The sequence below is a fragment of the Poecilia latipinna genome, unplaced genomic scaffold (assembly GCF_001443285.1).
Source record: "Poecilia latipinna isolate Pla-1442-1.1 unplaced genomic scaffold, P_latipinna-1.0 Scaffold1027, whole genome shotgun sequence".
Classification (NCBI taxonomy): domain Eukaryota; kingdom Metazoa; phylum Chordata; class Actinopteri; order Cyprinodontiformes; family Poeciliidae; genus Poecilia; species Poecilia latipinna.
In genome coordinates, this window is record NW_015113643.1 from 6,876 (window position 1) to 28,771 (window position 21,896).

General features: G+C 35.6%; 1 protein-coding gene across 1 annotated transcript; it reads left to right on the top strand.

Moving 5' to 3' along the window:
- The first annotated feature begins 7,522 nt into the window (after nucleotides 1-7,522).
- Nucleotides 7,523-21,556, top strand: kiss1ra (KISS1 receptor a). Its single transcript, XM_015051082.1, has 5 exons — nucleotides 7,523-8,646; nucleotides 12,928-13,052; nucleotides 18,053-18,188; nucleotides 18,330-18,568; nucleotides 19,436-21,556. Exons 1-5 carry the CDS (start codon nucleotides 8,403-8,405, stop codon nucleotides 19,814-19,816), a joined length of 1,125 nt encoding a protein of 374 aa, XP_014906568.1. The 5' UTR covers nucleotides 7,523-8,402; the 3' UTR covers nucleotides 19,817-21,556.
- Nucleotides 21,557-21,896: the final 340 nt, after the last annotated feature.

Genomic DNA, 21,896 nt, shown 5'->3' on the forward strand with positions numbered 1-21,896 from the left:
GCCAGTGAAGAGTTTTGTGAGCGGCGAGTCAATCCGTACATAGAGTAGTTTTGTGCATGACGAGAAAATCTGAGCGTGAGTGCAAAGATTTGACAGAGCACAGACAATATTTGAAAGCAAAAGTTTTGAATGCAATCATTACAAGTTTTGAGAGCAAAGACAAAAAAAAAAAATCCTGCTTGCAAGCTGGAAATATGTGTACTCTTCTTATGGCAGTGACAATCCCCCATACTATTGGAACTTATTCAGATCTTGTCATATTTTAATGACAAATTATTGTGTTTAATTCAGATTCTATGTGACAGAGGAGCCCATATTTTTTGAAGCTAAACAAATGACTATCATGGATTATCATATGCAGAAGCTGTAAACTGAGAGGCATTAAGTAAGGATTGATTCACAGCAGAATCAAGACTGAAAAAATAACCAGCAATTCTCACCTTAACAACTGTTATTCGATCATAAAGTTGCTAAGACCCCATTTTAAAGGGTATATAGTTTTGACAATTTTTCTTGACAGAACATTATAAACTAGAGAATAAAAAGCAGAAGCTGGACATAACCTGTTACCACCTGATGTGAGTTGACTGGCACCCTTTGTTGTGCAATTCTTCCCTGCTTCACACAGTTTTCTCACTTGTTTCCAAACAAGGTGTTGATGTGTCTTTTTCATTTCAAGTACAGCACTGTTCAGACACACGAGACTGTGTGTGGGGAAAGATTTCCCCATTGTTGGGCTTTGTTTATCTTTAGTCTTCATTTATCTTTGAATCAGAATAAAGACCTGTTGCTTGTATTTGGGCTAGGATCTTTGTGCTGTGTGTGTTTTAAATCATAGGTGGTAAAAATTAGAAAAAGCACAGTGCATTGAGAACTACTAGTGTGTTTATCAATTTCCCCCAGCAGATTGGACTCTGCTTAATTTTAATGCATAAAAACAGATCAATGTTTCCAATGTATCTATTTTACGGCGAATAATGGAGCATATTGAAAGCATTTTACAAGTGTTGATCAATACCACCACACACTGCATTTCTTTGTCAAGGCAGAAAAAAAAAATCCTAGATCCTGAATGAGAATGTTAATCGCCGTCAGTTTTCATAAATGTGTCCTGTCCTTGCTTTTTAAGTAACCCTTTTCAGAAAAGAAAACAATTCAAATGTTCCTGGCAGAGGAAAAGCCACAACATTTCCAAGAAATATAAAGCAGAGCTTTGCTTTACTAAGCAGGTGTCAAAAGGTCCACAATGAAAGCAAAAACAAATAAACAAACAAACAAACAAACAAACAAAAAAAACAGCTTAGCTTTACTTTTTATTTGTGGAAAGTGTGAAAACATTTTAGGGACGTAAAAGCCGTTGCAACACAAACCGGCCTAATGAAAATGTCAAACAAGTTGAATGTGCCATGTCCTGCGCTCTACAATTAAATTCTATTAGAAACAGCAGAAACTGTTTGGCCCACAGCTAAACAGCAAAGAAAGATGTGAAGGTAAAATGTATATATTTTCCTTGAAGTTGTTTAGGTAGAATATTAAAGAGCGCTGGCTCAAACTGTTTTAATTATGTGTTTTGACCTTTTCAGCTTCAAAAACCCCAGTTAATAGACCTCCGTGTCAATATGTCTCTTTTTCCTGAATACAGAGGAGGGTGGTGATTCTATTGAACCAAAAAAACTCTGATCAAAGGAGCTTTAATTACGATTCTGATAATGGAATTGATTATTCTCCTGTATGAAAGACAGGGGTTCTGACTGAGACAGCTCAAAAAAATCTTGATCCATTCAGCTGTGTTACTGGAATCAATGTGTTAGTTGGTTCACGTAGCATGTAAAATGATGAAAACCGTGTGCTTCAGACACCAACCTAACTAAAGTTGTTATTCAGGTGAGCTGTATCTGCAGGCTGTCGGTGTTCCTCTTCTCACAAACCAATCGACTCAAAGTCAGGACCTTTTCTGCACTTCTGGTCTCTCTTCTTTTTACTCTCACCTCACCTATAGCTCCACCTTTCCTTCTGCATTTTTATTCTGCTTTCATACCTTTTTCTTTTCGTCAACACTGACCCAATCCCTTTCCATTACCTTCTTCCTGTTCCTATTGATCTATCCTAAAGATCAGGGACTGGGTGCACCGAATGTCAAGTCATTTCATGTAAGCCTCAACAGAGGCTTATATGAAATAACTTATATGAAATAGCCTCAACAGAGGCTTATATGAAATAACTTATATGAAATAGCCTCAACAGAGGCTTATATGATTGCTTCAAAGGTTCCCTAACGTGGCTGCACAGTGGTGCAGTTGGTAGAGCTGTTGCCTTGCAGCAAGAAGGTTCTGGGTTTGATTCCCAGCCTGGGTCTTTCTGCATGGAGTTTGCATGTTCTCCCTGTGCATGGTGGGTTTTCTCCAGGTACTCTGGGTTCCTCCCACAGTCCAAAAACATGACTGTCAGGTTAATTGGCCTGACAATTCTCCCTGAGTGTGTGTGTGTGTGGGTATGGGTCTTTGTCCTGTCTGTCTCTGTGTTGCCCTGCGACAGACTGGCGACCTGTCCAGGATGTACCCCGCCTCTTGCCTGGAACATTAGCTGGAGATAAGCACCAGCACCCCTCCCAACCCCACTAAGGGACAAGGGTGTAATGAAAATGGATAGTTTGGTCAGGTGTGAGGATCAGTTCATAGGAGAAGTACAAGTTGTGCTCTCAATTCACAAAAAAAGCTTTTATGGGAGGTATTACAAGTCCTGTGGAAGTACATTTGGAATGAAGTCTTTTGGTACAAAAACTAGCATGAAATGTGGTGTTAGCGGTATCATGCTACGGGGATGCTTTTTTTTCAACTGGAGATGAAGGGAGGATGCATGGAGCTAAATGCAGGACGATATTTAAAATACAAATGAAAGGCTGAAAAATTCTGGAAACTGGAGTGGAGGTTCAACTTTCATCAGAACACAGAGCCTTGGAAGGAATTGTTTAGATCAACGTACATTCATGTCTTTGAAAGGCCCAGTCAACGTTCAGTCCTAAATTGAGCTGAGATTTAAAAAAAAAAAATTGATTCAGAGTCACTCTCCGTCAATTCTGAAAGAGCTTCAGCTGTGGTGTAAAGGATAGGCGTTGATTTCAGTATCCAGCTGTGCAAAGATAGTAAAAAGTTTGCAACATTATTTAGCTGTTTTTTAGGCATTGTATATATATATATATATATATATATATATATATATATATATATATATATATATATATATATTTTTACTTATTTTACTCATTTTTATTAAATGAAACAAATAGAAAACTAAGAGCTTTTCATTCTAAACAAACAAATGATAATATTTCAAGATTAAATACTATCATGTTACTTGGTCACAGAAATACTTCCAAATTGAATTCATCATTGTTTTTCTTTTTAACAACCGATCAAGTTTTTACTTTTTTTTCCTTTGCGTACAGATTATGTCTCTTATCACACAGTGTTATATAGTTTACCTCATAAAGGTCAGCAACAATAACAAAGTCTACCGGGGGTTTGATGGTTTTCACTGTTACAGGTTGTGGTGAAATGAAAATAGGTCTTAGCCTTGAGCACACTGTGGTGAATCCTTCCAATGATGTATGAGAGCAAAGGAAAATATCCTTTGTCTGCAAGTTTCATGCTGCTGATCACAGCATTCCCACCTCTTCCATGTAACAAATCGAGAACTTTTCTAGAGTAACTTTCCAGAGTTCACAGTCTTTTGCATTTGCGAATAATAATATAGAAAAAAAATAAAAATACAGATATTTCCCCATATTCTTATAAACATTTTGCTTGCTTTTCCAGACGTGGAAAATACTGAACTCAATTTCCAGACTTTTCTGGACTTCATATGAAAAAGAAAGCCACAAAGTCAATCCTGTCACTAGTAAATCTACATCTTTGCACCTCATCTTTAATTAGCCATTTTCAAATCTGCCATAAAAAGCAGAAGAGTAGATACAGAGAAATAAAATTACTGTCCTCTGTCGTGTTTATTCATCTGTTCTGTTACAGGTTGAGCTGCTTAAAATTTTAAATAAAGCTTTAAAGAGTGACAGGAATTAAAAACAAATCTATATTACACTAATAAATCATCATTCTGACTAATATTTGACTTGTTTTTAAGGTAAGGCGATACATGTGATTCGGGGACTTATTGTTCATTGCTTGAATTTTACACTAAATTAAGGATAACTCTTGAATTATTTCTTTTTTCTTTTTTTCAATAGCACAGTACTTCTGATAATTGTAAAATAGCCATTGAACACAACATCAAACACCCACCTTATCTAACAAAAGGACCAACTTAACCTGTGATTGCTTGGATCATTATTACTGCACTACACAACAGCTATTCTGGTATGATGGCTTTTGTTTCTCGATGAAAATTCAGAGGTCTTTTCAAGCAAAAACCAAACAGCTGGAAAAATGTATTTAATGCAACAATGACATTTATTTGCATAATATTAAACAAATTTCATAAGCAGTTGGCTGTAGTCCATGTTTTAACGGCATGTTGGATCATCACACAGGCAAATATTTTGCAAAATGCAACAAATTAGATGGAAGTAAATGTCTTGTCTTGTAATTCACCCATAAAGATGGTTTTTCTGGGATCATTAAAGCAATCCGGACAGTTTTAGTTAAAGACAGCAGGACTGCAATGGCGCTGCATTATTTGGAATCCATGAGTGCACAGTCTGAAATTGGGAATCAATGGAGCAGATAGACCTCCTGTCGACAAACAGTGAACACAGCAGAGACATGGTTTTGGCTTCAAAGTGGGTTTCTGCTTTGGTGTTTTCAAATTTTAATGCATCAGAAACATGAAAATGTTCTCAAGGTTTTAAGTTCATGTTGAAGAAACCTGATATTTAAATATTATACTTAAACATAAATGAGAAAAGTCCATCCTAAATTTTAATATGTTTGTGGAGAGTTGAATCCAATACCAGAACTTTCAGTGTGGCGTAAATAAGATATGGCATAGAGGCATATCTTTCTGGTGCACTCTTCAAAATAGGAAAGACTGGTACGCATGCCACTTAAAGTAAGATACATTCAGGGATGAATGTGTAGAGTTTTTTTCTATGCCACTGGCACAGTAACTGTAGCCTAATGTCTTGGTCAAATGAGGCTAAGACGTATTTATTTTGGCAACAAACACTCCAGGTAGAGTTGGTGATAAAAATTAATATTTGAAAAAAGTGACTTATATCCACTGTTATCTGTGGCGAAGGACAGGGGATGATGTGGGGTGGTTTCTCTTTCAAAGGCCGTGGAGTGCATAGGGCGTTTTGAAATATGACATTGTCAACCAAAATCAGATGGACCCAGTGCCAATAAGCACTGTTTTTCTAAGCGGGAATGTGAACTTCATCTCATGTTCAAATCTACACCGAAATGATTAACTAAAAACAAAGATCAACCGTCTTCCATGGCCAAATCAGTCCCTAGACTGAAACTCTGTGGAAACCCGTAAGATAATCTGAAAAGAAACATACTAGGTTTCCAGGAGGATGGAAAATCTAGCAATGCCATACAAAGGGATGGTCAAAGCTTCCTCTCTCTCTCTCTATGCTCCACCCTTAGGACATATCATGCGAGAATATTAAATGCTATGCTGTTATTGTCCTATTAGCAAAGTTAGGTTTTATAACGGGAAAAATAATGTTTCTCAACATATCAGTGAAAACAATTTCACTTTCAAGCTTTAACAGGGGAGTCAAACAGAGAAGAGTGCACTTATATATATATATATATATATATATATATATATATATATATATATATATATATATATATATAAAGAGCTTTTATTTGTTATGTGTGATGCAATACTTTTGAAGGGCAGGATCTGAATCAGTGCATAACTGTTTTGCATGAATGACTCAAATCCAGAGTGAATCTTTACACCAACACTTCTCCTTCATGGTGACGCGCTTCGGTCTTCTGAGAGATGTGCAGTCAATTAAGTGATTCATTTTACCATAGCCACAAAAAGAAGGACTTTAAATTACTCATAGATTACTTAGTTGTACACGTCATCTCAGGAATTCAGAAAAGCATGACATCAATAAATTTAATCCTGTTTATCAAGTTGGAAGTGTCATTTGGACTGGAAGGAGTCCAAGCAGGCGCTAAGAGAGAGAAAGGGGACGTTTGAAAACTTAGACAAATCACTCAGCCAGTTATAGATTCGAAAAACACACCCCTCAAAATCTAATTATTTGTTCAGTCAGACAGAGTTAATACTATGGGTCAGAGCAAGTAACAAACCTGGCAACCTATAAAATACTAAAGATTTGTTTAAAGTTCGAGCCTTGCCCAAGTGAATGCTTCCCTCCAAACAGGCACAGCAGCCTTTGTGATGTGTGTAGAATTCTCTGAAGGTTAGACTTGATCACTAAACAGATGTGACTGCACAATCAGCATGACGCAATAATCCGAAAGCTGTTACTCTGCGTTGCTGATTTTTGCTCTTTCTGTGACTTTGACTGTACTTTTGTTCTCCCTCTCTTCCTCTTCCACGTTCTCTCATTCGACAGATTCGGCCAGGATTGTCCAAAGTTAGTCCTGAAGGGCCGGTCTCCTTCATATTTTAGGCTACGTTCACACTGCAGCCTGAAGTATCTCAAATCAGCGTTTTATGCCCTTATGTGACCTGATCTTTTCATGAGACCTGTGTCTGTAGGGTCAGGTCACATTCATCCAACCTCTGCATCATTGATACTCGACAAATGTTACTTATACTATGTCCTACCACACTAGCAGGCTTGCTACTTACGCTGTTATTATGTCCTCTACTGTGCATTTGGGGCACTGTTGTGCAGTGTCTTTCTAATTGTAATGCAATTTCAGATCAACAGCAGGACGATCCTGAAGTACGGTGAAGCGTGGTTGTTTTGAATGTTCTCCACTCGAAGACTATTTTTTTGTACAATGACTAATTTCCATTCCTCCTGAGAACTCTTTAAATCCTTTATTAGTCTTAAAAGCTCCTAAAAGGTTCACTCTCCAAACCTCAAATGGGTCTTTTAATCTCATCCTGGTGTTCAGTCTCACTTCACCAGTTCAGAAAACTAAATGTCTAAAGGCTTAAACAAAGGAATCCTGCTTCAAAATGTTGTAAAACAAAAGCCAAGTTAAACTGTAGCAATTTTAAGTTGAATTAAATGTGTAGCTATCCTAATTTTCTACTCACCAGAAGTTTCACTTTTTTTTACTACATTTTTACAAAAAAAAAAGAAAAAGGATAAATTTCAAACTTTCCGAAAGAGGGCAATTAAAAGTATACTTTTCATAGTTTTTGGTTCTGGTCTTTATTTGTAGAATCATAATTTGTTTTATAAAGATACATTAAGCAATAACGTTGCTAGGAGACCCGGACATGAAGACGTTTATCCCAAAGTCATCCAGCAGCCCACATGCTCTGAGTTTTGTATGTGTATGTGTGTGAGCACACTCCTCTCTCTTTCCCCTCTCCAATGCGCCTGTGTGTCCTTGCTCTTGCTCATTCTATAAAGCCGGCAGCATCCCCTTCACTCACTGCACTCTGTGATTTCCGCTGAAGCACAAACAAAAAGATCAACTAAGCTCTGCTGGGAGGATGAACAACAAACACTGATGCTTCAGGTTATTTCCTTTGTTTAAACAAAAGCTTTTTTTCCAGCCACAATTTTATCAAGACCGAAGAGCAAGACTTAACTCCTACACTGATCTGCATCTTTTTCATTTCTGATTCATCAAGTTGCTTCTTTTCAGGGTTTTTTTTAATTTTTTTACAATATGCAAAAGAGCTGAATGCAAAAGGTCCGGATTTCACTGGAAGGCGGAGAGATGGAACAAGGAGAGATTTAAATGAGCTGTGGATTCTGTTTGTCATGACGAAGCATGGAGAAGACATCTGTTTGCGTCTCTGCACACTGATTCCTGTTTGGTTGCTGGCTTATCTCACAAAACAGTAGCATTGCGTGCTTCAAATCCTGCTTTTAAGAAAAAAAAAAAAAAACAATTTCAGCAGGCTCTGAAAATGCTCCCTCTTCTCATGAATTTTCAATGCAGGCATCATGTCTTTCAGGATTTCACTTTGAGCTTAAGAGGAATTAATATTTGCTTTCAAACTTAGGAGTCATTTTGCATGCAGACGCCTTCTCTCAACTTATGTTTTGCATCCCTCTATCTGTCAGCAATCTCAACCTCCCCATAATCACAGAATTAGACCTTCTTATTTGTATTTTCTTATTGTGTTTTCTTTTCTTCTTCTTTGCCTGAGAGCAAACTGGACTTGGAGCAAGTGCATTGCAGCGGACACTCTCTCCTCATCCACACGCAGCTCTCCTCACTATTTTTGTCACCGTCCCTCACTGCAGTACCCTCCGTTCTGACACAATGTTCGAGGAGCTTTGGAACTCAACAGATCAGGTTGGCCTCAATGGATCAGAGGCAAACTTATCTCGAAGACGTTCGTATGACATAGAAGAGGACGGGAGCCAGCATCCGTTTCTCACTGACGCCTGGCTGGTACCGCTCTTCTTCTCTCTCATCATGCTGGTCGGACTGGTGGGCAACTCTCTCGTTATCTATGTTATTTCCAAACACAGACAGATGCGAACAGCCACCAACTTCTACATAGGTAGGCAAAAATAATGTACATCTTTATTAGTTTGTGGAAAATGTGAAAGAAACTGACATGAGGGTGTTGGATGGGATTTACAAAACTCAGTCAGGAAAAGTCTGATTTATATCAAAACTCTGAATTTACTGTATCCAATAAATACAGATAATAAAGCCCTTTCTTCCTTTGTTATTCTGCTTACTAAACTCAATTTTGTTGTGTTATTAAAGCTTAAAAGTGACAAACGGTGCGAAGAGTAGTTCTGACCAATTCTGTCTGCAAATAAAAGAAAGCCTGTTGCTATTTTTATTTTTATTTTTTTATTTTTGCATTCACTCCCTACTGGGAAGAGGTTAAGACTGCAGGCAAACCATTCCACATATCTCCTGCATGCATTCATACATGCATAATGTGTTCATAATGCCGTTCCACATGGTCTTGTTGAAAAATGTATGCATAAATCTGAAAACATGTTTTTAAAGCAGCATATTTTAACAAATCAATGTCTTATTTGCCATCACACAGGTTTCTAGGAGCAATTATGTTCATTGCCTTGTAAAAGTATTTATCCACCTGAACTTCACACTTTGTCTTGGTAAAGCCACAAACATCATCATATATTGATATTTGTAGGGTACTATTTCCTTCAGATAATAGTTAACTTTTGTACTTTGTTTTACCTTTAGTTTAGCTCCAGTGTTAATTAGTCTCCTCTCTCAAGTTCCCTCCTCTTCTCCTTGCCACAGCTGTTATACATCGCATCTAATAATTCTACCTTTCACTGATGTCACTTTACTACCCTGTATATGAAAGCAAGCAACCAAATACGCTACAACCAAAACTACGTTTCACCCTGTGGACGGTGTGTTCGGGGTTTTTCAAGTAGTTTCCCAAACTATTTCCTTCAAATAAAAAAAACAATCAAACAATTAATGCAAGACCCTAAAAAGCTTATGACAGTCTGTTACTAGTTCAGTAATTAGCCTCAATAATATGTTTAATTTTTCCAAATTGCACACGTCTTTTGAAGTTGATGAGCTTGTTTACAACAGGCTAATATCAGAAACATAAAGTACAAAAGGTATGCAAAAATGTATTAAAGGGCATAATTTCACTAAATTAGACTGTATATAGCAGCAAACATAACCCTGGTGGAAAATTAAAATGAACTGAAAAGCTACACCTATTTTCAAAACAAACTTACTGACACCTCATTTACACCAAATTAAGAGGCACTGAAACCAAACACTATCCAACACATGCACAGTTGTATTGGCAGATTATATTTTTTTACAACCATAGCATCATCTATATTAATGGGATTGTGCTAATGGATAAACTATTTGTTTACATCTTTTGAAGGCAGGTTAATAAAAATGTCTCATGAAAGTGGTAAAATAATAAACATTAAACTTGCAGTGGCATTTCCAGAGGCATAGCTGTTTGCAACAAGCTGCTGGTTTTTATAGGTCAACAGCTTTGAGTGTAAAATGAAATTAACTTGTAATCCTTTTGTTGCAGGATTTTCCTGATAATTGAGTATTTCCATGAAACTATCTATGTGTGTCATGCACAGGTTGTTTTAATTTAAACTGTTGGGAAATAAAATATTACTATTAACTAGTATTTGTTTGGATTAGTTCTTTACATCTTGTGCAGCCTGCCTTGATTGAAACAAGGTTCACCATAAAAATAGTTGTAAAATAATAGTGTAAAATGAGATCATCCACTGTGTTCATATTCTATGTCTTTTCTCAGTATTCAGAACACGCAGATTTGCAATCTGAATGTATTTGATAAATGCCATTACCAAACCAGAGGTGATTGATTTACCTGAGTTTGCTCCACAAAGTAGAGTATGGGAGACGGTGGGGTGGAGTGGGGTGGGAGGCCAGTAAAATAAATGTGATCACGTTCATTTGAATTAAAATAATGTTTTTGTAGCTCTGTGACTCGGTGCATAAAGTCTGTGTATCTGTGTTTGCACATTGCACTCTGGATGTGAGGAGGATTTGATCTTGGTTAATACATCCCAAGGCCACTGCACTGAAACAGTGTAATATCCAGCATAATTTAATTAGCAACCACATCATCTAGCAATCTCTCCAACAATATGGTTAGGCGACAACAATGTGATTAGATCAGCTCTTACAACAAATGGGGAATGGGGTCTGGCATGCTTGCTACATCCAGTGATGGATGCATGAGACAGACTGCAAACCTCTGACTGATATGTTATCAAAACATAAATGTATTTTTTTTGGGGGGGGGGGGTGGCTTTACACTAAGAATTTAAATTTTGGAAGCATAGGTGCAAAGACCCACAGGCAGTCCATAAAATGTTTAACACACCTTCAGTTTATAACCACCAAATAATATATTCTCTTTCTGAAGCAGCTTCTTTGTACCTGATTTCAAATGGATAAGGGTAAACTGAAGTCATACAATATTTTATGTATGGAATAAACGGATCAGACTAAGCAAGGATACCAACCCATTTCTTAGCATTTATTTCAAACTTGACATTTTCGCGTCAGATTTTTAAGGGATATTTCACAAGCTTCATATGCCTTTTTGAAAATTCCAAATATATTGACTTTTAAAAGCATGCACCAAGCCAAGTTTAAATTAATATAACGATAATATCATTAAGAAACAAACACCATATTAAACACCGTACAGTCATTTATTCGAAAAATACTTTTGGATAAATATACAGAATCCACCAGTTTCTTTAATAAAGTGAAGTATTTGAACGCCGTAGAGATTGTTATGGTCTATCATCTCTTACACTTGGTATCAAACACAAAATGGGTTTTGGGTTTCAACAATTCCACGTTATTACTGAAATAAACTAATTTTCTCTTAGTCCGTCCTCACCCACCTGCAAGGTGGTTTCCTCAATATGACATTTAAAAGTAAAAAAAAAAGACATTTGGGAAATAGAATAATACTTGTAATATGTTATTCTTGGATGAATTACAGCAATGGTCATCAAAGCAAGATATTGCTTTTAGACAGAGAAATCATGGCTTTGTCATTCATTTGTCTATTTTTTAAAAGCTACAGGTGAGAAGACGTCTGGTTCTCGACATGCAGCAGACATCATTTGGTGATGTGTAAATATGATTGAGGAGAAAAGGTTAAAACATCACTGACATCAAGACACAAAAGATAATCAGCTCTGGATTTTCTCCCAGTGCAAATTAAACATGACAGTTCCCTGACTTAATAAGTGGTAAAAGCTACCCAGTAATTTAGTTTTTATGGAATAATTGACAAGACTTAAATTACAAATTGAAAATTGGAGAACGCCAATCCGCTACACCAATTAGGACCACTGACGAATAAAGTGAACGGAACCGGTTATCTCTTCACCATGGCACCTGCCAGTAGTTGACTTTAGGGAGCAAGTGAAATTTTTTCTCCTAAAAGTGGATGTGTTAGAATCAGAATAAATGGGCGATGTGTGAATAGGTTTGACAGGGCTCACTGGTACTCATGGGCAATGAAAGCTGACGTGGGCATCAACCACTTCAGCTACTGTAGCTCAAGTTGCTGAAGGAGGTAAAACTACTTCTGACAAAACGGTTTTAAGATATAAAGTCTGTAGCAGTTTGCAGACCACTCTGAGTCACAACAATCCAAATGTTATATCTGACTGGTGCATCTAATTTTTTTTTTTCCCTCAGGTGCACAGCACATCCATTTGTGTCAAATTTGTAATCCTGCAGTCCATTAAGAGAGATTGAGTGAATGTGTCTAAAAATGAATATTCTAATTTTGAGCAATTTGGACTCAAGACTTTGAAATCTCAAATGATAGAACAATTATTATATTATTATTCTCATTTATAAAATAAATCTCTAAGTAAATTTATTCACAGTGAACTGTATTGTGTGCAACACAGTTTGTTCTTCTTACTGGGTCAGAACAGTACCACCAATATCCCTGGAAAAATATATATTCTGAGGCTGTTATTAAAGAAAATGCTTTAACCTTTACTATGATTTTTTTTTCCTGAACATCAGTAATGTATTTTTAATGTCTGACTTTATTCAATTGAACTGCCAGAAAGAACAGCAAAAGGGACAAAAATACAGATGGAAAGCCAAAAGAAATAATAACAATAATAAATAAAATAATAATAATAGAAAAACTAAGTAAACACTGAAAGAGGGCTTTTTAGGTTTTGCAATATAAAAAAAAATGGACCATTATAAGCGTTCTTAAACTATAATGCATGTGGACTGATGTAAGAGGGAAAATTACCTGACATGTACTTTTCTTTCCATCTAGCAAACTTGGCCGCCACTGATATAATCTTTCTGGTGTGCTGTGTCCCCTTCACTGCCACTCTCTATCCCCTCCCTGGTTGGATCTTCGGCAACTTTATGTGCAAATTTGTTGCATTTCTGCAGCAGGTAACATAATAATATTCTTATTCCTAAGTGTTGGTTCCATTCTTTTAAACTTTGTTTGCACTGCATTCTTTTATTTCTATTCATCATTCTCACTTGTAAATGACCTATTCCAATGATATCACATGCTTATCCTATAGGCTGAAAATTACTAATATTAACCATAAAGTCAGAAGTGTTTAAACTAATAAAATGCTACAAGTCTGAAATTGCTGTTAATAATTTGTTCATGAAAATGAAAATCAAACATCACTGACTAATATTTGAACATTCATACCATCACTACTTTTGTCTACTTTACTATTGTCATTGAAATTGGTTCAACAGCAGCAATTATTTCTGCAGTTTAAAACTTTTTTGCGTTTAAACTGTAAATTTCAGCTATTTTAGTGAAATTAATATTTTTTGCAGATTTGTTCAATTGTGATTGTACATATTTTGACTAATTGAAAAAAAGTCCTAAATAAACAGACTGGACTTCCCTTTCCAGTCTTACTAACCACTTCGAGTGCAAGACCACTGCAGACACATTCACAAACACAAATAAATGCAGGCAACTTTCAGTTAAGTACCAGCACATTAATTAACATGTGACAAGAGGAAGCTGGAATCAAACTTACAACCTTCTTATTGTGAGAGGACCACTCTACCAGTGAGCCACAGTCACCTACATCCAGAGTACAGGCTGAATTATGGAGAAAAGCTGAGAGACGCTCAATGTTGATTTTTTTTCATCACACTGGACGCTTTGATTATGTCATTTTCAGCGACACTCAGCGATGGAGAACCTCAAGGTTGTGGTTTTGTTTGACTCAAATAAACCCAGACAAACAGCCAAAAGTGTCAAGTAGTTAAAGATTAAAGCCAAACATGGCATTCCATCACGTCCATCCTGAGTTTTATCATAGCTTACTCAAATAAATAGAAATTCAATTCCTGGCCCAAATACAATGAAAACAATTCAGGTTAGATGACCAGCTTACTATATGTCCAAATCTATGTATCATGTGGCCCTGTTATTTTATTATTATTATTATTATTTTTTACATGTGCAATCTTTGGATTTAGGTAATATAGTCAAAAAATCTTCTTACAGTGTTGACGCTGGCTGAGCATAACAGAAGACACTGACAAAGATCAATGAAAACAAATAAGCTTAATTAGTAAGAAACTGGTGAAGAATGACAATGAAACCATTTGAGCTTAATCACAGAGCTGTAGAACAGATCTAGAAGAGTGCACAGCAGGGAAGGAGACAAATTAACACAGCAGGAGTGGAACTGAAACGCAAAAGGATGTTTAAGTCCAAAAGGAGAAAGGCCTAGCACTAACATAAGGAGAAAAAGCCAAGCATTGAGACATTAAACACAAATGAATGAACTATATGGGAAGAACTAAATAACAATAATCCATAACTGATCACAACTAATCACATCAACATACTTCAGGTAAAATGGGGAATCTGAAAGCTAAGCATGAAATGAACCAAGATATCAAAGAGTGTCCAACCCAGAAATTAAGAAAAATACAAAAACCAAGTACCATGGATTAGGACAGTGTATTATTTTCAAAATTTTGTAATTTTTAAGTCTTTTTTTTTTTAAATGACTCTACATGATTGTTAATGTTTTGTTGTCAGTAGATGATCAGTCTTGAAAGGGGAACTGCAGAACCAAAAAGGGGTTGCTGCTAAATGCTGACTAATTTTCCAGACTTTACATTGCCATCTCAAAGAGTTTTCTTCAATTTCAGTTACACAAAGATGGGTCCATTTGTTGGAAGACTTTATCGCAATTGCTTCAGAGTTGTAGTATGAGCAATAGGATTCAAGTCCATCTATTCTACACATACTGAAAATTCTCTCTATACGGTGAAGATGTTTTGAATCAGAACTTTGCTCTATACTCAAGTCTATCTTTTTCCATGCATTTCTGTCTTTCTGAAAGCTTAAGGAAGGCCATTACAGTCTGAATAAATCTTCAAAGAAATGTCATCTGTGGAATCAGACATTACCCTCCTCAAAGCCAGATGATAGCAGAAAAGCTTCAGTATAATACAAGATACAAGATACAAGTATCTTCCTAGATAGATGAAACCATCTTGTAAAGAAGTACAAATTTCTATGATTCAAGAAAAGCTAGAGTAACTGCAAATGTATTTCAAAAGTACTCTTGAGTTTGAAAAGACATGCATAATCTTTTTTTTCCCAACTTCTCCCTTTCAGCTGTGTTTAAACTGAGACAAATTAATTTCCGTTCAAGATTGAAAAACAAGACGTGTGGAGAAAAACAAAAAACAAACAAAAAAAAAAAACAAGCATAATGCATCCAAAATAAGCAGAATGTCACAGAAGATTAATGGAGAGATTTCAGTACAGGTCTTAAATCAATAAATATCAAAACTCTGTTTATTTCTTACCATTCATGTTAACAGCAGGCATCCGTGCTCACGTCTCTACTTTTCTTTTTATATTTTCCTGTCCTCGTCTCTCGTGAGTTCACAACATTTATACATCTCCAAACAATCATACACCAATATCATCACTCAGACAGGTCCTGCACCTGTGCAGTTATAGGCAGGCGACTGAATATGTTGCTGCTCGTCTTGTCACCATGGAAACACTAAGTTGTTAAATGAGAAAGACCGACCTGGCTTGCAACATTGAAAGGCCATGGGGATCTCCTTGCACAGGATTAAACATGGACTTTCTACAAAGTTTTAAAAGACAGAACCTTCAATCACTTTACAATAAAGTCTGTAGAAAATTAGCAAATTTCCATGTAGTTGTAAATTCTATGGGATTTGCAGAGCGAAAAGTATCTTTTTTTTTTTTTTTTGCTTTAGTGATTTTTTTTTTAATGGATTTTATTTTTGATCGACTGAATCGACTTTTATGTCAGAATTGACTGAACATAAACACCTGGCTGAAAAAGCCCTGGTAAGAAAGGAACTATTACTGCATACAACATAACGCACCACATTTACTCATAGCTGCTTTACACTGAATTAAAGCTCCAATAATGAAAAGCAAAAAGTGAAAGGAGTAAGAAGTAAATTGCTAAAGCAAGAAGAAATAGTATAAATAAGATCCTGCATGTTAATAAAAAAAATGGATACATTAATTAATAGAACCAACTGAAGAACTAGTAGATATGGATGAGTTGTGGTTTAAACTTTTGGACTTTCCACTCCAAAGATTTTTTTTGTTTGTTTGTTTTACTTTTCCAACATGTTAAAAATCATCTTTTGCCTTTCTGCTAATTTCAATTTTTTTCCTTTTGTGTAGCAAAAGGCATATTATCTGCAGAAAACCACAACAAAAAAACAAACAAAATCTAAAGCATAACTTTAAAAAAAAGTTTAAAATATGTAATATTTGACTGAATTATAATTTGGATGTTATAATGCCAAAAATACTCCAAACTCAATTTATGTCAGTATTTTTTTAATGTCATCCTGTTTTACTTTTTCATTCAGTCTAAAGTAATCACTATTCATTTCATTTCCATACATAAACCTTAATATTAATTAACTTTTCATAACCTATAAATATTTACTCAAAACTCTAGCTGCACTTTACCTGTCACTATGAAAAAACTATGAAGAAAAACTCATATTTTCATCTTCTACTTAGCAGTTAAACACAGTAATAAATAAGGCTGCAATTCCTCATCCGGGTCAGTGCTAGGCAATGCTGTCAATAAAAATCCAATAAGCATAGTCTGGTTTGCTTTAAACCACACAACTAATTCCTTTTTCAGTTTAAAGAGGTAGTGAAAACTGGATTTGGAGTACTGGGCGTATTACAGCAGGGTGTAATACATTGTAAGTCCTGAAAATCACAGGGAGGAGATCATTTCCTCAGCAGCCTTAGTGCTGAACTTAGCATGACCCCTTTCAGTCTTTTATATTCAATCCTTTGAAATCCTGATGTCATGCGCCAAACCTCTGTGGGGTAATGGGTCCTGGCATTATAACTACTCATAACACCGAGACAGGTCCAGCAGGAGCCAGAGATACAGACTGTTGGGAAGAATCATGTCTTACTTTAAAGTAAATGTCTAAACAGAATGGATCCAATGTTACACGAACCAGCATTTATTTCCGCTCAAACATCAGAGTCAAGGTGCCTTTATTGTCAGTGTACAAAAATACAACAGAATTTCATTCCAGTACAGCCCGTCATTAATTTAGAAATATTATCTTAATGTATTCCAGTAACATCAGAGATGGAATGGTCCTATAAAATAACAGCATGTTAATATTTAGTAATTACGTATGTTCAAAAATCATTATCAAAGTATTAAGTACAGTTTATGCTTCTCAAAATTAGGGCTTGATTGATTTTTAATTTGCTTTTTTTTAATTTATAGCAATAAATTATTACATTATTTTCTTGTTCTAAATACTCTCAAACCCCTTTTAAAATATGGTTGTTAAATTGTCTATTTTGCATTCATCTCTTTGTACCTATTTGTATTTTCATGTCTGAAGATAATTTTAGCACTTGATGTTTATTATATTGGGACATAGTGTTATCATGCTTGCAGGGAACATGCTGTTCTTTTAATAATAATTAAATTATTTTTGAAATGACACATCCTTGTATGAATGACCTGCAAAAAGTAATAATGCCTACTGAACTTTTTCACAAGAGAGGACTACCCTGACTTGCCTATCTGGTCATGTCAGACATCGTTAACTCTATTAGAGCTTTTTCTCTCAAAACTTTTTTTTTTTTTTTTTTTTTGTCAAAATACTTTGACTTTATTCTAATGATATATGTATGTATATATATTTTTTACTTTCTTTCTCCTGGCCCTAATACTCTGTCATAAAAAAAAAAAACAGCACAACATCAATTGTGACTAATTTTCAGTACATTTCATGTGTCATTGTAAAAATAATAGTTGTTGACATCATCTCCTCACCATAACTGTGTTTTTACATGTTTTAGAAACATGTTCTTATTCAGAATGCGTTCGCCTGTGTTTCATTCTTAGGTGACAGTACAAGCCACCTGTATCACCCTGACTGCCATGAGTGGTGACCGCTGTTACATCACCGTTTACCCTCTCAAATCTCTCCGTCACCGCACCCCAAAAGTAGCCATGATAGTCAGCATTTGCATTTGGATTGGTATGTTGCATTGCTTTTACCTCACTGGTAGACACGAAAAATGAATCATTGAAAAACAAAATGTATTTAGCATGTGTGACTGACTTAGAGTTTTGTTAAAAAAACAAAAAACAAAAAAAACAACACATCTGCTTTGCACAGGCTCCTTCATCTTGTCCACCCCAATTTTAATGTACCAGCGGATTGAGGAGGGCTACTGGTACGGTCCGAGACAATACTGCATGGAGAGATTTCCCTCCAAGACGCACGAGAGAGCATTCATCCTCTATCAGTTTATCGCTGCCTACCTGCTGCCGGTTCTCACAATCTCTTTCTGCTATTCGATGATGGTGAAGAGAGTAGGTCAACCCACTGTAGAGCCTGTTGACAACAATTATCAGGTGTGGACAAAGAGAGATTGAAAACTGTTTGCTTTTGTTTGCCTGAATTTTAAAATAGGTTTGAATCAAGTCTGTTTTGAGTGACTGTTGTCAACAGTTTAACCACAATGAAATATGTAGAACGTCTGCACATGTACAGTTTGGTGCTGCCTGTTTATTTATACTGTAGAGTTCAACTTCTATGAATAAAATGCCCATGTAGACAACAGAAAAAAATTACTACAAAGACCTAAGCTTGTAAATAAAATTTGTTAAAAAGTATTTCTGAGGATGTTATGGAAAAATATAAAACCACATTGCAGTTAGAAGGAATGTTAATATGTGTATAGTTATTGTATCATTACAAAGTTATTATTTCACTCTATATGCAAAAATCATGCCAGGCATTACACCTTGCATCTCTGGATTTGCAGCTAACATACAATAATACTTATATAGATTTCATTTGAACTACAATGGAAGACATGGGTTGTTTTTCTTTATTAACATTAAACTTTTATAATTGAAGAGCCAGGAGGATTCCTATACAATCTTTTTAAATTTGATTTGTATTATTTTCTACACCTGAATAAATATGGTAAAAAAGGCACAAAAAAGTGCCTCAGCAGACTTTATTTCTTTACCCATTACTTAGGTATTACACTGATTTATATTTAAATAACTTTTACCATTAATTGGCAAAATAATACCTTGATTTTTAAGATTTTAGACATCAGTATTTTTCTTTTTAACAGGTAAGGGCCCATTTTAATTTTTCAAACTAACAACAACCATCAACAACATAGCCTTGTAAATAATAATAATAATAATAATAATAATAATAATAATAATAATAAATGCTGATATCTGTTGCGATATTTTTCTCAGGTCAACCTCCTGTCTGAGAGAACCATCAGCATCAGGAGCAAAGTCTCCAAGATGGTGGTGGTGATTGTCCTCCTCTTCGCCATCTGTTGGGGTCCCATCCAGATCTTTGTGCTTTTCCAATCTTTCTATCCAAACTATCAACCCAACTACACAATGTACAAGATCAAGACCTGGGCCAACTGCATGTCCTACGCCAACTCCTCAGTCAACCCCATTGTTTATGGGTTTATGGGAGCCAGCTTTCAGAAGTCTTTTAGGAAAACCTTTCCATTCCTTTTTAAGCACAAGATCCGGGATAGTAGCATGGCATCAAGGACTGCCAACGCTGAGATCAAGTTTATTGCTGCAGAGGAAGGAAACAACAATAACGCTGTGAACTGACTCAGAGAATTTAAAGATAGAAAGTGAGATTGTTGGTTCCTGAGAAACTCACCTGTCAGCCAGAAGATCTTTTTGTAACCTGCAGAGAACAACAGATTCATCATGAAGGAAAACACTGTGCTCTGTGTTCATTTTCATGTTTTCATTAATTTCCATATTTAAGCGAATGAATATGAACAGTTATCTGAAACAGCAGTCGGTCAAAAGTTTATAAAATACATCCGCAACTCAAATTTAAATGTATTGCTTTTGCTTGAGCTCAGTTAATGTTAGACTCACAATCAGCTGTATTGGCCAAGATTGTGTACACAAAGAAGGAATTTTACTTTGGTTTCAAATGCTTACATCATACAAAGATTAAACGTAGATATGTAAATTTAAATTATTATTATTTTTTTTTAATTATTATTATTTATTTTTTTTTTTCAGAAAAGCACAAAGTACAAGCAGGTGTAGTCCTGAGGCATTCTGAGGAACAACCTTGGATCAGATATCAGATAATGTCAGGTTGCTTGACAAAAGCTGATCTTTTCTGGGTTTTTAGTAAGTATATGCTCTGTGTTGACTCTTACAGGGACCAGATCTCATCAACTGGTGGGCAGGCTCTAGCTTAATGGTTTAGTTTTCGTCCAGGTGCTAAGGGGATTTGATGAAGTGAGTTGCAACCACAAGCTACGAAAAAATTAAATAAAAATAATAACACCCACAAGAAGTTGTGACTACTGCAACAGTAAAAGCATCCCATTGGTGAGGTACTCAGTCTTGATTGCTTACAGCAAACATCTGAAATTTGCCTCAATGATCAAACAAATTGTTCTAATTTTTGCAAACATAGTGTAATATTTTGCACATTTTGTATTTGAGTAGACTGTGATTATGTTTCTAAATACAACTTACAAATGAATGAAAATTCTGGTGATTCTGTTTACATGAAGCTTTTTCTGACTTAGCTTTCTTTTCTTTTAAAGGCTAAATTACCTCACTAAGGAGCTAATAAATATTATATCTTAGGAAAGTCACATTAAGAAGGACTGATTATTATCAGGTGCTGATAGTCTGAGTCAGAATAAAGGGAATTCAAAAGGCTTTTCATAGTCACACACAGCCATTTACATCATTTTTCTCTGAATTATTAACTGTTCAAATATTACTTTTGAAACTATCTATAGTGTATAATTTACTGTTGACATATTGTGTAGTTTTTTTGTCATAACAAAACAGCATTTTGCTTTAAAAGTTTGTGATTGCTTATCTACCACCTGACTGTTTTCTATGTATGCAGCAGTTAAAATTATTATAAAGTTGTTTTATTTCTGAAATTTACCTAAAATTCAATGTCAAGTCATTTACTGAACTGGTATTTAAAAAAAAAAAAAGCATTGGTTTTATTGTTTTAATATTATAATGAACAGCACACAAATACAACATTTTATGAGTCTGAAACTCTGGTATCCATTAGCCAAAAAAGGTTACAATGTGACTGACCAACTTTAAATAGCATCATTTTTGCAGTGAAAGCAGAAGACAAATGCAAACAAAACTTGAGTTAATCCTTTTCAGACCTGTGAAATTGTGACAAACTGTAGGAAAGTGTGGGGGTTAAAAATACTTCTGGAAGGCACTACTCATGAATTCACACAAATGTGTGTATTTCCATAAAGGTTGCTACATGTTTAATATTCATTCTTAATACTGGAGAACTGGCAAATGTAATTAAAGTGCTGTCCGTCCTGAATTGTACCCCCTAGGTGAAGTGGCTTTGTATGTGTGGAGCTAATGCATCCTAAGCAATCTGAAAACCCAAACAAAGCTTCGGCCAGCTGCTCATGAGTCTTTCCTGTGGCCAGATATGATGAATGGAAACCTACTAACAGGAAGGCGTAGAGGCGGTGGAGCACAAGTTTTATATCTCTGTGGCCACAAATCTAACCTTCATGCCGTTTTAAACACTTGTTTTCACAAAAGCATTGCAGAAACCTTCATGCACGTTCACAGGCAACAGAGATCATTCAAATCAGGTGCTAAAAACACCTGGTATCTTCTTGCCAGACAGTTCGGAATACTGTAGACAACCAGTTTG

What these genes read in the sequence shown, in the direction of transcription:
- kiss1ra (XM_015051082.1), top strand. Translation starts at nt 8,403, where the DNA reads ATGTTCGAGGAGCTTTGGAACTCAACAGATCAGGTTGGCCTCAATGGA. An exon ending in AGCCACCAACTTCTACATAG is followed by an intron (nt 8,647 to 12,927) that starts GTAGGCAAAAAT and finishes CTTTCCATCTAG; the next exon opens with CAAACTTGGCCGCCACTGAT. An exon ending in CTGTTGACAACAATTATCAG is followed by an intron (nt 18,569 to 19,435) that starts GTGTGGACAAAG and finishes TATTTTTCTCAG; the next exon opens with GTCAACCTCCTGTCTGAGAG.